Below are 14577 nucleotides of genomic sequence, written 5' to 3'. Positions count from 1 at the left end.
ATGATGGATTGATGGTGATAACTGCGTGTTTTCCCTGCTATTGCTGAACGAAGAAAAGAGGTTTGATTTTCTTCATATCTCTACTGCAAAAAGAGATATATTACTGGACTGATTATTTGTAAGTTTCCTGACCTCTTTTTCGACACTGGACTTTGCTAATGGATAATCCCCGGACGGACTGAACTAAGTGTATGATATATGGACTGTTTGACTATGCTATAACTCTTACTGGAATAAAAACTATTTAACTGGCACAGTGTATCTGATTTACTGAGTGTAAGCTACAACAACGTTTATTTCACATATCTGCCTGCCTGCCTGACTACCGTGCACATTCTGCTAGGGTGTATATCCCTAACATTAATATTGCAAAGTTTTATGCCGCCCGTCTCCCTTAACAAGGTGACTCTGAGAAACTTGCAAAAAAAATAGAAGGTTAAAAAGAACACTGGATTGAAATATTATTAAGAACGATGCTTAAAACCGAACCAAGAGACTCAACCCAAAAGACTCGACTTCACTTTTTCCTTCTGGCAGATTCAGTTGCTTGTGAAGGCCGCTCCCTGCTGAAGAGCTTCATCACAGCTGCCGCCCAGCGGTGAGTGGGAGACTCCCAATTTATCACTGTATCGAATGTATATGCCACCCATGTGGCTTGGCAAAATGACCTCCAATGCTTGATGCCAGCCCATAGATTGGCTGCCCCCTCACTGGGACTCACCTGCAGGCACTTTCTCCAGCATCCCGGCTCAAACAAGCCGATTTTCTTCCCGTCTTGCTTTTTTTAAGGTCCAACTTTCACAACCAGAGGTAGCTCTGGGAGAACATAGGAAGTTTCTGTTCTGACCAAGGCTTCCTGAGACCGTAATTAAGCACACGCTTGTTTTATTTCAACGGCTGGGAATTATGTTCATTCCCAGCCTGTAATGAGTCCCAAAGAGTTCCTCGAGATAAGCACCCACCTTTCTCTCCTTTGAATTGCTGCCAACAACTAAAGTGCCAAATGAAATGTAAAAAAAAACAACCAACTGAAGTACGAAGTCCACACAGACCTTCAAGGATTAATCCGAACAGAGGGAACTACCTTGCTTTCTGCAGAGGTTTCTTCACCTTTGCCTGTCCTTTATACCTTACGGGAAGGGCAATCACCTCCCAGCCTTACTCCTGAGTTGTCCCTTTTGCTTCAGCTGCTCTCGCCTTCTAGCAGCTCTGTGCATGCGCACACTGGGAACAGGCTCCCTCTGTTCCTCTTCCTCACTGCTGCCAGACTGGAGGCTCCGGAGGCAGCACCCCACTTTCAGATGGTCTTGGCCCCATCTTTGCATCGGATGCAGGACCCTCGTCCGAGTCCTCCCCAGATTTCCCGACTGGTCCCCTTTCTTCCCCACTGTCCGATTCCACTGCCGTCTGCACCGGCTGCTGGCGAACCACAACAGTTTTGTCTTCCCTTGGCTACACCTTGTACCGATGTACGAATTAAAATGCACAGTAGCCAAGAAAGGCACCCCAATTGTCAATTGTTGGCATCACAATTGCTTTCTCCGGTGATTTTGCCTTCCAGGGACCTATGTTCCAGTAGTTGCTTGTCCAAGGACTATGCAGGCACCCCTCCAGTTCAAACGAGTTGTTTTTTCTTCCCATTTTGCTTTTTTTAAAGTCTAGCTTTTACAACCAGAGGTTGCTACGTGGCACACGATAGAGCGAACTAGCCTACATTTGGTTGCCGGGACCAAAATGTTTTTTTTTCCATTTAGGAGTGTGAACATGGTTGCTGTAACAACAGCTTGATTTTTTTCTCTCTAGGGCAGAGTCCATCCACGTTCTCAGCTTTGAGCTCCCAGAATTGGAATTCAAGGTTGGGCTGAGCACTGAAGTGACCTCCCGGTAAGTATATGTGTGTGTGTGCTTGTGTTTGTATGTGGGAAAAATCTGAAAGCACATGAACAGAATCGGGAGGGTCCTTGGAGGTCATCTAGTCCAACCCCCCTGCCAAAGCAGGAGGCCCTACACCATTTCTGACAGAGGGCAATCCAATCTCTTCTTGAAAGCCTCCAGGGATGAAGCTCCCACAACTTCTGAAGGCAACTTCTGTTCCATTGGTTGATTATTCTCACTGTCAGAAAATTCCTCCTTATTTCCAGGTTGAATCCTTGTTCAGTTTCCATCCATTATTCTTTGTCTGGCCTTCAGGTGCCTTGGAAAATAGCTTGACTCCCCCTCCTCTCTGTGGCAGCCCCTCAAATATTGGAAGATGCTCTCCTGTCTCCCCTGGTCCTTCTCTTCCCTAGACTAGCCAGGCCAAGTTCCTGCATCCTATGTTTTATCCTCCAGTCCCCTCATCATCCTGGTTGCTCTTCTCTGCACTCTTTCCAGAGTCTCAACATCTTTTTTATAGGGTGGTGACCAAAACTGGATGCAATACTCTAGGTGTGGTCTAACTAAGGCTTTACAGAGTGGTATTAATACCTCCCTTGAATTGGATTGTATGCCTCTGTTAATGCAATTTAGGATTGCATTGGCTTTTTTGGCTGCCCACTGTGAGCCAGTCCGTAACATTTGCAAAAAGACCTCTGGTTCTTGCTGATGTTGAGCTGTGCTTCGTCCACTCAGCTTTCTGGGATTTGTGTGGGTCACTTACTTTGTGGTTCAGTGTGCGGTACACAGCCAGCAAGGTATACAATAATAGCTGGGTCATGGGGACTTCCGGTTTGCAACCTTTCGGCGGCGGCAGGGATTCGCGACCGTCGCGATCCCTGCTGCGTTCACCGCCAAGGTTCCCCCGATCCATTTGGATCTGGGGATATAGCTGCCCCGCAGAGGCAGCTGAAGACAGGGGGATCCGGCAAGGGGTTTGGGGTGTCGCAAACCCCTCCCCAGCCGGCTAAACCCCTTTTCCCGAGGCGGAGGAACGGCGGTCAGCAATGGCCGCCACGAAGAAAGCTGCAGCCGGACAAGCAGGTGCAGGAGGGAGGAAGCTGAAAGAAAAGTGAAAGTTGATTCTAACCGGGACAAGACGGGAGAAAATGACCTGGAATCTTGAAGGCTGCTAAGTATATATTGTTCCCTGTGAGAGTTTTAAGCTGCAAATATTCTAAAGGGGAAAGTTTTTCTTTGTTCTACTCTCCTTCCTAAAGTGACAGCGGAAAAAAACAAAAAACCTTTTTGGCTGTGAGTGGGAAGGGAGAGTGAAAAAAAAGAATTAGAGCAAAATTTGAAAATAAGGAGAAGATTGCCTAGAATTACAAAGAGTTTAAAAACTTCCAAAAAATATATTTGAAAAGGATTTGTGATTACTTTAACCCCAGAAAGAGAAAGTGAAGAAGAAGAAGGTATCTAAAAGAAATAGTCTGTTTGGATTGTTTGGTGACTTTGGAACCTTTGGAAATTACTTCTGATTAAATCATCTGGGTGGTTGTTTGGAAAAACTTTTTCTCTACACAATGGCATCATCTATGGATGAATTGGAACTTATATATCAAAAATTTGAAAGAGAAAAACAAGGAGGGAAGATGGTCTTGACACTATTTTTCAATACTTAGAAATGGCGGTTTATACTTATGTGAAGCAGAATGAGGATGATGGGGACAAAGAAGAAGGAGAAGCCATCTTTGATGAACAAATGACTTTGACTGGAGAAGAGAAAAAGCAAGAGAAAAAGGGAAAAAGGTCTTTAAGATCTGGAAAAATAGCCCAAAAAGAGAAGAATAAGGTGAAAAGGGGACATTATGTTAAGAAACAACAGAAAGGGGGAAAGCAGAATAAAAGGGAGGTGGAGAGACAAGGGGTTAAAGAGGACAAGGAGAAGAAGAAACAAGAAAGAAAGGAAGGGATGAGAAGTCCTAATGGTGGGGAGCAAGATGTTAAGAAGCAAATTTTTTTTAGAGATAATGGATAAGCTTTATGGTTAAAGGGATTCTAGAAAGGTACATAAGACTGCATTTTTATACTTGTATTTAGAAGTAAACATAGAAAATTAGAAACAATATGTAACCTAAAATGTGATAAAATATTTAACATAAATTAGTGAAATTTTTGGTTAAGAAAAGGGAGTACTGTAATGAAACATGATTCAAGATTGTGATGTGGGGGGAGGGTAATAATTTTTGAAAAGCATAAGTGTTCCCACAAAGGCATGATATTTAATTGAAATGGATAAAATGTTTAAGATATAAATGATTGTTAATATTAATGATTAGAATATGGTATACTAGCAAAATTTCTTGTGAAATGAGAATTGAAGTAGAAGGAGGTACTTTTTAACGAAATAATGAGCTATAATATATGATGAGGGATATAATATATAACTATGGAAAATAGGGCTCCCATAAAAGTATGTGATTTAATTGAAAAGTAATGATTTAAATGTTTAAGATATGAATGAATATTAATACTAATGAATAGATTTGTATTATTTTTGATAATATAATTTTAGAATGTACCAGACAGAATCCCAATATATGTCATGTGTTTTATATTAAGTATTATAAATGTAGGGGAAAGAGATAAAGGCATCATACTCCATATAGTGTACAGGAGAAGTTTTTTCTTTTTTTTAAAGAAGGAAAATAAAGGGCTGGCTGGAATAGAACAGACAAAGAATAATAAATATTATGATATGAATTGAGAGGAGATAAATAAAATAAAATTGAGAAAATTTAAAGGAGAGGAGAAGACATATAGAAAACTGAAAATGTTAATAAGATATGAAATGGTATGTAAAATGAATATGAATTTGAATTTGTGTCTGTACCAAGAGTTTTAACCCGGGACTAAGCAACTTTCAGATAAGAGATTTTTTATGCTTTTATGTTTTGTTTTATGTGTATCTATGTATTGTTTGTCTTGAAAATAAAACTTGTTTATAAAAAAATAATAATAATAGCTGGGTCATGAAACGTCTCCAGGGAAGCAACCAAGCTCAGAGACCACCGAGGATTCCTTATTTCAACCCCGAGCAATGAATATTATCTTTTATTGGTTAACAACCATTTCTTGAGTGACCGTTGAGCACTGGAAAAAAATTGACCTGTGACCAGGTTTTTCACACAACTGTTTTTAGCATCCTCGTGGCCGCCTTATACTTTCAGCCGTGCTTCACTTAACAACGTGGCCAGAGAGGTCATAAAATGGGTCAAATACTTCACACATGTCTCGCTTAGCAAGCAGAAATGTGGGGTTCGATGTGTGGACTGCCTGTAATGTGCTTCCTTCCAGGATATCGTTTCAAGATGCTTTCCCCGAACCCTTGGGCTGGTCCGGGAGGGGCAGCGGCCTGACCCTGGGGGAATTGTCCGCTTCGGAATTGGCATCCCGCCTGGCCACCACCTCATGGGGATCCACCACACTGGTACTGGATTCCCTCAGCTGGCTGCTCCTTCGCCTTCCCTTTCCCTCCGTCTGCCAGGTGCTGGCACAGCTGCCCAGGAGAGCGAATGCGGCTGGTGAGCGAAGAGGGGTGTGTGGGGAGGGAAGAATGGGGAGGTTGAGCCTCGGTGCTGCAGTGGTTTGGAAGCAGTACTGCAGGACTCCTTCTGCTGACTGCCAGCTGCCTGCAATTTGGCAGTTCGCATCTCACCAGGCTCAAGATTGACTCAGCCTTCCTTCCTTCCTTCCTTCCTTCCTTCCTTCCTTCCTTCCTTCCTTCCCTTCCTTCCTTCCTTCCTTCCTTCCTTCCTTCCTTCCCTCCCTCCCTCCCTCCCTTCTCTTTCTTTCTTTCTTTCTTTCTTTTTTTCTTTTCTTTTCTTTTCTTTTCTTTTCTTTTCTTTTCTTTTCTTTTCTTTTCTTCTTTTCTTTTCTTTTCTTTTCTTTTCTTTCTTTCTCTGCCACTGCCAGCAGTTCAAACCTGACTGACTCAAGGTTGACTCAGCCTTCCCTCCTTCCAAGGTGGGTAAAACGAGGACCCAGACTGTTGGGGGCGAGAGGCTGACTCTGTAAACCTGCTTAGAGAAGCTTGTAAAGCACTGTAAAGCAGTATATAAGTAAGTGCTATAGATAGATGATAGATAGATAGATAGATAGATAGATAGATAGATAGATAGATAGATAGATAGATAGATGATAGATAGATAGATTTCTTAGAGAGATAGATGGTAGGTAAGAAGGAAGGAAGAAAGAGAGGTAGATAGGTATACTCTCTGTGTGTGTAGAGAGAGAGAGAGAGAGAGCAGTAACAGACTTATATACCGCTTTATAGTGCTTTACAGCCCTCTCAAAACTATTTGGGTCCTCATTTTACCCACCTTGGAAGGATGGAAGACTGAGTCAACCTTGAGCCTGGTGGGATTTGAACTGCCAAATTGCAGTAGGAGTAGCTTGCAGTACTGCACTCTAACCACTGCGCCACCAAGGCTCCATAGATACATAGATCTATTATAATTGATTAAAGACAGAAAGACAGACGGACAGACAGATAGTTTACTCCACAAGGAAGTTTTTGGACTTACTTCCCTTGTGTCAGGATTCAGCCACTGCCCGGTTCTGTTCCTCTCTTCCCAGTGAATCTCCTCAAGGTCTGAGGGAATCCTGAGGCCGCTTGAAGGAACGAGCCGCCTTGGGGTTTCCTCCAAAACCTCCTTTCCTCCGCAGGGCTGAAAATTGTCTGGATTGTGGCCCTCGTCCACAGGGATTTGCACCTGTCGGCCCAGCTGGATGTGCTGAAGGCCCTGGCCCGCCTGGTGATAGCCCTGCAGCCGGGACAGGGTGAGGAGGGGAGACCCCAAACCACTGTCGTCCTCCATAGGAAGAGGGGGAACCGGCTTCTGCAGAAGGTGAGAGGGTCCAGGTAGGGCTGCTTTGACCCACGGCAAAGGCAGCGCAGGCGGCAAAAGCTCGGTTCTGGGGTCAGAAATGCAGGGAAACGTCTTTTCATCCGACGTTAAATGTATGAGGAAGAAATGGAATTTCGCCTTTCACCCTGTTCTTTTCTTCCTGGCTGATAGATGATAGGTAGGTAGGTAGGTTGCTAGGAAGGATGGAAGGAAGGAAGGAGAAAAGGAAGAAAAAGGAAAGGAAAATGGGGAGAAGAAAAGGAAGGAACGAGATAGGAAGAAGAAGAAAAGGAAGGAAGGAAAGGTAGATAGAGGTAGATATGCATAGGAACATAGATCTATAATAGATGATAGACCTTGAGATTAATTGCTTAAGGCCATCAATTGCTTGAGATGCCCTTGAAATAGTTTCTCAATATTGTATCATAAAAAAATAAAAAATAAAATGCCATCTGGGCATTTGGGCCTCCCTGGATGGAGGCTGAATGGCAGTTTTTTCACTATTTAATTATTAAATTTATTTGCCACCCCTCTTGCTTGGAAGCACCTCAATTGTAACCATGAGGACTAGCATTCCAGCTTGCCCTCCCCCCACACAAGATAGCGGCCATGCTGGCTGAGGAATTCTGGGAGTTGAAGTCCGCAGGTCTTAAAAGCTGCCAAGGTTGGACACCCCCCCACCCCTCAATCTACAAGATTGCGTGGGGACGCAAAACCTGAGTTCCTTCAATGGTAATACAACTTGCAACCTTTAGTGTTGTTCGAACTTACAATGGCACCGAAAAAAAAGGGACTCAGCCATTTTAACACATGTAACGACCGTTGCAGCGTCCCTAAGGTCACGGGATCAAAACTCAGTGGCTTGGCAAGTGGTTCATGTTTATGATGGTCGCCGTGTCGCAAAGTCGACAGGGAAGACGGACTGCGTTATTAACTGAACAGCTGCAGGGATTCACTCAGCGGCTGTCGAACGGGGCCCCATTCAGTAAACTGATTCACTTACTGATGGAAACGTTGGACTCCACAGTGGTCATAAGTCAAGGACTACCTGTGAGTGAGTGGAAGATTCGTGCTTCCCCTTCACCTCCCCCCCACACTCATTCTTGCCCTTCCCTCCCCAGACGGAGCTCTTCAGCATCCTCCCCAGGTTCGGGTTCAAATTCCTCAGCGAGCTGCCACCGAAAGGCATTTCCAGAGAGGATGAGGCAGAAGGAGGACGGGAACCCATTGCGGCACGTGCCTCGGGCTTCTGACAGATGAATTGGGAGCAGAGTTTGGTTTGTTGGTGGTGGTGGGGATTCAGGTGGGCTCTTTGTCAGGGACAAAGAAATCCAGGAATGGGCACGTCTGTTCCTCTTGGCTTCTAGGGGCTCACTAAGAAAGGATTTTTCCAAATGACCATCAGAGCATTTAGAGTATTTCCTATATTATTATTATAACACACTCTGATGCTAAGGAGTTCTACTCCCCCTCCCCATCTGAAAAAAACAAATCTCTTCCAAATGCAAAACACAAGCAGAGGAGAGGAGTTTCAGTTTCACAGCAGCAAGTAGCTTTAGTATACAACAGTTGAGCTAAGCCATGCCTAGGCTCCTTGCTGTCTCCTTGCTCACCCAGCAAATACTCTTTCAGTTTCCAAACAGCCCTCAACTCTCTCACACACTGACAGGATGCTAGCCAGATGAATACGATAGATGCTGGTAGGCAGAGGCAGAATTTTCCCCCCTTATTTTCCTCCCCAAAAACTAAGCTCCACCGCATAGTTTCGTAGCGAAGCATGGGGATCGAGCTAGTAATGCAATAGAAGCAGATATTTTAGAAATAATGCAACATTGTTGACTTAACGGCCACCATAGGGGACCAGAATTCCCATTGCTAAGCAAGGTGGTTGTTCGAATGAGTTGGCACTGATTCTGTGGCTCGTTTGGCGACCTCTGTTCTAGTCCAGCCCCTAGGTCTCAAGTCAGGAGATCTTACACCATCTCAGACGAATGGCTGTCCAATCTTTGCTTGGAATCATCCAGCGATGGAGCATCCATAATTCCAGAAAGGAAGTTCTTCCATTCCTTCAATGTTCTGACAGACAGACAGGATATTATTTCTCCTTATTTCAAATTTGGACCCCTCCACTCCAAAACCTGTCCACCTGTTGGTTTGTGTCCTACCTTTGAAAGTTTTGGAGAATGAATCCACCCTGCCTTCCTTGGGATCGCCCTTCAATCATCCATGTTCCTTCTCTTCTTTAGGGTTTTTCAAAGTTGGCAACTTTGAAATGGGTAGACTTTGACTCCCAGAATTCCCTGGCACAAACACACTCCTTTTGACATGTACACCCATTGTGGCCTGCTTGCTCTCTTACAATCCCTTCCACTGCAATCTCTCTGCTTTAAAGGGATACAAGAAAAAGAAAAGAAAAATAGGCATTGTTGAGGTATTCCCTGTTAAGAGAATGAGTGCACTCAGGAAAACATAGTGAGAGTGGTGTTGAATAACACACAACCAGCATACAGATACACTGAATAGTAAAATGTAGGTTTTACTTCCAGTAAACGGGTAAACAAAGTCCAACAAACAGTCCAAATCATACACGGTTAAAGCAGGTAGTATTCAATACAATCAGTCCAGGGATAATCCAAAAACGAAGTCCAGTATCATAAACAAAGTTCAGTAAACGGAGTTTGCTAACAGTTGCAAGACTCACAGCAATCCAAGCAGAACGATGATAGGGAAAAGGCAATAGGGAAATGCAAGAAGAGAACAAACCAGGTTTCTGGCTCCATCTTATGGCCGTCGGAGGAACCTCAGCCAATCACAATTACAGCATTCTCTTAAAGATACAACAGTATTAAATGACTATCCTGGTTTATACTGTATATTGCCAACCCAACTGCATGGCTGACTGGCGAATTCTGGGAGTTGAAGCCCCCCCTCCCCATCTTAAAAGTTGCCAGGTCTGAAAAACACTGGGCTAAACTAAGCCTTTAGCACAGGGGGATCTTTTCTTTCTTTCCTTCGATCCACGAACGCCATTGATCTTGGAGATCTTTCCAGGTTGATCCGACAGCCCGCCTGACCTTCAATGTGCATCTCACGGAGGCCGACCACCAAGCCAGGGAATCGGTGCCTCTCCCGTACCACTTCAGTGAGGAAAAGGACTTTTTTCGTCCCTTTGTCGTTTCCTCTCACATATTTCATTTAAACATATATTAAAATTTATAGGCTGTCCAACTCGCTCCGCAAAAAACGTCTGGGGGTGGCTTAGAATATTTGGCAAGGAGAGAAGCCCCTGTTGAAGGAGAGAAGAAACCTACAAATACAAAATCTTAAATAGAGGGAAAACTTGGTTAAACGGAGCCCACTTGGCAGCTTTTGGGTGCAATGGACCAAGATTTAATTGGCACATTCCTTATATGGAGAACTATATTTTAAAAAAATATATTAAAATTCAGTTGGAACATTCCTTAAGAGCCAGTTTGGCCCAGTGGTGAAGGCACCAGTTAGAAAGCAGGAGAAGATGAGTTCTAGTTCTGCCTTAAGTTTGAAAGCTGGCAGGGTGCCTTTGAACCAATCACTAGGACATGTGAATTCTAGTTCTGCCTTCAGCATAAAAGCTGGTTGGGTGACTTTGGGCCAATAACCAGGAGATGGTGAGTTCTAGTCCCACCTTTGGCAGGAAAGCCAGCTGGGACAGTCCCCCTCTCAGCCCAACCCACTTCAGAGGGTGGTTGTTGTGGGGAAAAGAGGAGGAGGAGGAAGAAGGGCATGTTGGATATGTTTGCACCTTAAGTTATTTGTAAAAGTAATAACTAACATGAGCCCTAGTGGTGCAGTGGTGAGAGTGTAGTACTGCAGGCTACTTCTGCTGCCTGTCGGCTACCTGCAATTGGACAGATTGAATCTCACCAGGCTCAAGGTTGACAGACTTCCATCCTTCCAAGGTGGGTAAAACGAGGACCCAGATTGTTGGGGGCAATAGGCTGACTCTGTAAGCCACTTAGAGAGGGCTGGAAAGCTCTGTGAAGTGGTATATAAGTCTAAGGGCTATAGTTAAAGGCGTTATGCAAATCTATAAATAAAAAATAAAGTACCTCACACCTCTGTGAGGTTACGTCGAATGCATCTTGGTTCTTCCTCCCATTAGGAGTTGCTTGGTTAGTAAGATAGGCAGCACATCAATGTCATCACTAAGTAGAATGACAGAGAAACAGAGACGGAAGAAACCTTGGAGGTCATCTAGTCCAACCCCCTGCTCAAGCAGGAGACCCTAACATCTCAGACAAATGGCTGTCCAATCTCTTCTTAAGAACCTCAAGATTAGATAGATAGATAGATAGATAACTTTTCTTGAAATAGATCTTTTCTTGAAATTGATATAGATAAATAGACAGATCTTTTCTTGAAAGATATAGATGCTTTTTTGAAGTAGATAGATGAATGTTTTCCTGAAATAAATTGACAGAGACAGACAGACACATAGACAGATAGATAACAGGTAGGTAGGTAGGTAGGTAGGTACCATAGATCAGGGTTGGGACTAAAATATTTTAACCAGTTCTGTGGGCTTTGCTTAGGTGGTGGGCGTGGCTTGGTGGTCATGTGACTGGGTGGACATGGTTTGGTGGTCATGTTATTAGCTGGGTGTGGCCAACTAAAATATCACTCACATCAAGGCACGCATCTCCTCACCTGGCCTCTCATGACTGTGGGGATGCTGCAACAGCCATAAGTGTAAAAAATGGTCATAAGTCACTTTTTTCAGTGCCATTGTAACTTTGAATGGTCACTCCACACAAGCAAAGTACCAGCAAAGGAGGGGGAAAAAAAACTCCAGAAAAGTTCCAGAGACAGGAAGTCTAGTCCTGCCAAGAGTGTAATAAGGGTTAATGGAGAGGCAGTTTCTGTAAGCAACACCAGAATGTTTCCTTCCTGTCTTCCTTACAGGATTAGGCCAGTAATTTCTTCTAACAACCAGTTCTCCTAACTGCTTAGAATGTTAACAACTGGTTCTAGCGAATAGGTGCGAACTGGTAGAATCCCACCCCTGCCATAGATACTTTTCTTGAAATAGATCTTTTGTTGAAATCGATAGACAGATAAATAGATCTTTTATTGAAAGATAGGTATAGATGCTTTTCTTGACATAGATGGATCTTTTCTTGAAATAAATTGACCGACAGATAGACAGAGACAGAAAGACAGACACGTAGATAGATAACACGTAGGTAGGTAAATAGATGGGGTGGGGGGGGAGGTTAGATAGACCGTAGAATCAAAAGATTGGAAGGGACCTTGAAGGCTATCTAGTCCACCCCCCTGCTCAAGCAGGAGACCTTATAGCATTTCAGACAAATGGTTGTCCAATCCCTTCATGAAAACCTCCAGTTTTCATGAAGGAGCACCCACCACTTCCAGAGGATGGATGGATGAATAGATAAAGATGTGTGAAAGAGAGGGAGATGATAGACAGATAGACAAATACTATGTTCTCTGTGTGTGTGTGTGTGCTTTCTTCTCCCCTCCCAGGAAATCCTCTCTGCTGCAGACGTCGACAGAGGAAGGCAAAATCTACTGCGAACCGGACGCCACCGATGATTTTCATGATGAAGATCCCGATGACTTGGATGTGTGAAGGAGAAACAGGGGAGCTGATTTTTTCCCCAGATCTGGAACTGGAATCCTTTTACGTCTTCCTGGAGAGCTGCTTTCCTCTGCAATGCGGGAATGATGGCAGACAGAATCAGTCTGGGCGCTGGGAATGGACTGGCAGGGCAAATCGGAACCCGGGGCCATCCAAAGAGAGAGAAGAACAATCCAGATTTGCTGCTTCCTCTGGGAAAAAGGACAGGAGTAAGAAAGTGACCTGCAGGAAATTGGTTTGGATCCCTTTGCTGATGGCGGAGAGAGATTTGGTTTAACTGTCTTTTTGAGGAAGATTCCTAGCCAGACAGCCAATAAACTACCTGAGTGCCGACAGGACTGGCTCCATACGACTCTTAATGCAATAGAATAGAATCACAGAGCTGGAAGGGACCTTAGAGGTCTTCTAGTCCAGCCCCCTGCTCAAGCAAGAGATCCTATTCCATTCCAGAAAAATGGCTGTCCAGTCTCTTCTTCTTTTTTTTTTTTTTTTACAATTGTATTGATTTTCAAAGACAGTACACAAACAAACAAAACATAAAATATAAAAACATAGAACATCTTTTCTGAAAGCTGCTTGATCCCGGGTTACAACTCTTCGTACAGACACAAATTCAAATTCATATTCATTTTATATACCATTCCATATCTTATTACCATTTTCAATTTTCTATATAACTTCTCACCTCTTTTAACTTTCTTAGTTTTATTTATCTCATCTCAGTTCAAATCATAATACTTATTATTCTTTGTCTGTTCTGTTTCCAGCTATCCATTTATCTTTTCTCTTTAAACAAAACTTCTCCTGTACACTGATTGGAGTATGACGCCTTTAACTCTTTCCCCTAAATTTATAATACTTAATATAATACATAACTTGCATTGGGATTCTGTTTAGTACATACTAAAATTACACAATGTTTTTTATAGAAAAAAAATTATAGGTATATGATGTAGTTAAAAACAACTATCAATGCCAATACAAATCTAATCATTAATATTAATATTCATTTATATCTTAAACACTTTACATGTTACTTTTCAATTAAATATCATACTTTTATGGGAACACTTATGCTTTCCATAGTTATCCCCCCCCCAGATCACATATTTTAAATCATTATTTCATTAAAATGTTCCCACTTCTACTTCAATTCTCTCATTTATTTCATTGCCTTCTTTTTCTTCACAAAAATTTCATTAAATTACACTAAATATTTTATCCCATTTTTGATTACATGTTGCTTCCAATTTCCTAACATTATTTCTGAATACAAATATAAAAATACAATCTTATGTACCTTTGCAGAATCCCTTTTTCAATTAAGTTTACCCATTGTCTCTAAAAGAATTTTGTTTCTTTACATCTTGTTCCCCACCATTGAGGCTTCTCATCCCTTCCTTTCTCCCTTGCTTATTCTTCTCCTTGTCCTTTTTACCCCCTTGTCTCTCCACCTCCCTTTTCTTCTTCTGCTTTCCCCCTTTCTGTTGTTTTCTAACATTGTATCCACTTTTCACCTTATTTTTCTCTTTTTTGGTTGTTTTTTCAAATCTTAAAGTCCCCTTTTTCTTTTCCTCTTTCTCCTTTCCTTCCCCAAATAGAGTCACTTGTTCATCAAAGATGGCTTCTTCTTTATCCCATTCATCCTGTTGCGCAGTCAGCTTTTCATAAGTACAAACCGCCATTTCTAAAAATCGAAAAAGAGTGCCAAGAGAATCTTTCCCTTCTTGTTCTTCTTTTTTGTATTTTTTGTATTCAATTTTCAATTCATCCACAAGTGATGCCATTGTAGAGAGAAAAAGTTTTTCCAAAACAATCACCCAAGTGCTTTTAATCAAAGATAGTTCCCAAAAGTTCCAAAATCACCAAACAATCCAAATAAGCTGTTTCTTTTAGTACTTTCTTCTTTCTTCCCTTTCTCTTTCTGGGGTTACTGTTTAGTCACAAAGTTCCAGTTAAAATGTATCTTTTAGAAGTCTTGTTAATATTTAATAGCTCTTTAAAATTCTAGGCAATCTCCTCCTTACTTTCAAATTCTGCTCCAATTTTTTTTCCTCTCCCTTCCCACTTACAGCAAAAAAGGGTTTTTTTTAAAAAAAATGTTCAGAAATCCTTATCTCTTTAGCATTTAATTACCTCCAATGCGGGTTTTCCGATTTCTCTTGCGGTTCT

General features: G+C 42.5%; 1 protein-coding gene across 1 annotated transcript; it reads left to right on the top strand.

The window, feature by feature from the left end:
* Positions 1-473: 473 nt before the first annotated feature.
* LOC113427882 (elongator complex protein 5-like) lies at positions 474-12826 on the top strand. The gene is made up of 7 exons (XM_026690423.2): positions 474-598; positions 1804-1884; positions 5215-5441; positions 6586-6767; positions 7889-7999; positions 9819-9919; positions 12291-12826. Exons 1-7 carry the CDS (start codon positions 474-476, stop codon positions 12394-12396), a joined length of 933 nt encoding a protein of 310 aa, XP_026546208.1. The 3' UTR covers positions 12397-12826.
* Positions 12827-14577: the final 1751 nt, after the last annotated feature.

This window comes from Notechis scutatus, chromosome 2 (genome assembly GCF_049901735.1).
Source record: "Notechis scutatus isolate UNSWTSFEM ecotype Mainland chromosome 2, rNotScu1.2, whole genome shotgun sequence".
NCBI classification, from domain to species: domain Eukaryota; kingdom Metazoa; phylum Chordata; class Lepidosauria; order Squamata; family Elapidae; genus Notechis; species Notechis scutatus.
The sequence above is the reverse complement of the archived record's forward strand: the minus strand, read 5'-3'. Positions and strand labels throughout refer to the sequence as shown.

What these genes read in the sequence shown, in the direction of transcription:
- LOC113427882 (XM_026690423.2), top strand. Translation starts at nt 474, where the DNA reads ATGCTTAAAACCGAACCAAGAGACTCAACCCAAAAGACTCGACTTCAC. An exon ending in ATCACAGCTGCCGCCCAGCG is followed by an intron (nt 599 to 1,803) that starts GTGAGTGGGAGA and finishes TTTTCTCTCTAG; the next exon opens with GGCAGAGTCCATCCACGTTC. An exon ending in GGAACCGGCTTCTGCAGAAG is followed by an intron (nt 6,768 to 7,888) that starts GTGAGAGGGTCC and finishes TTCCCTCCCCAG; the next exon opens with ACGGAGCTCTTCAGCATCCT.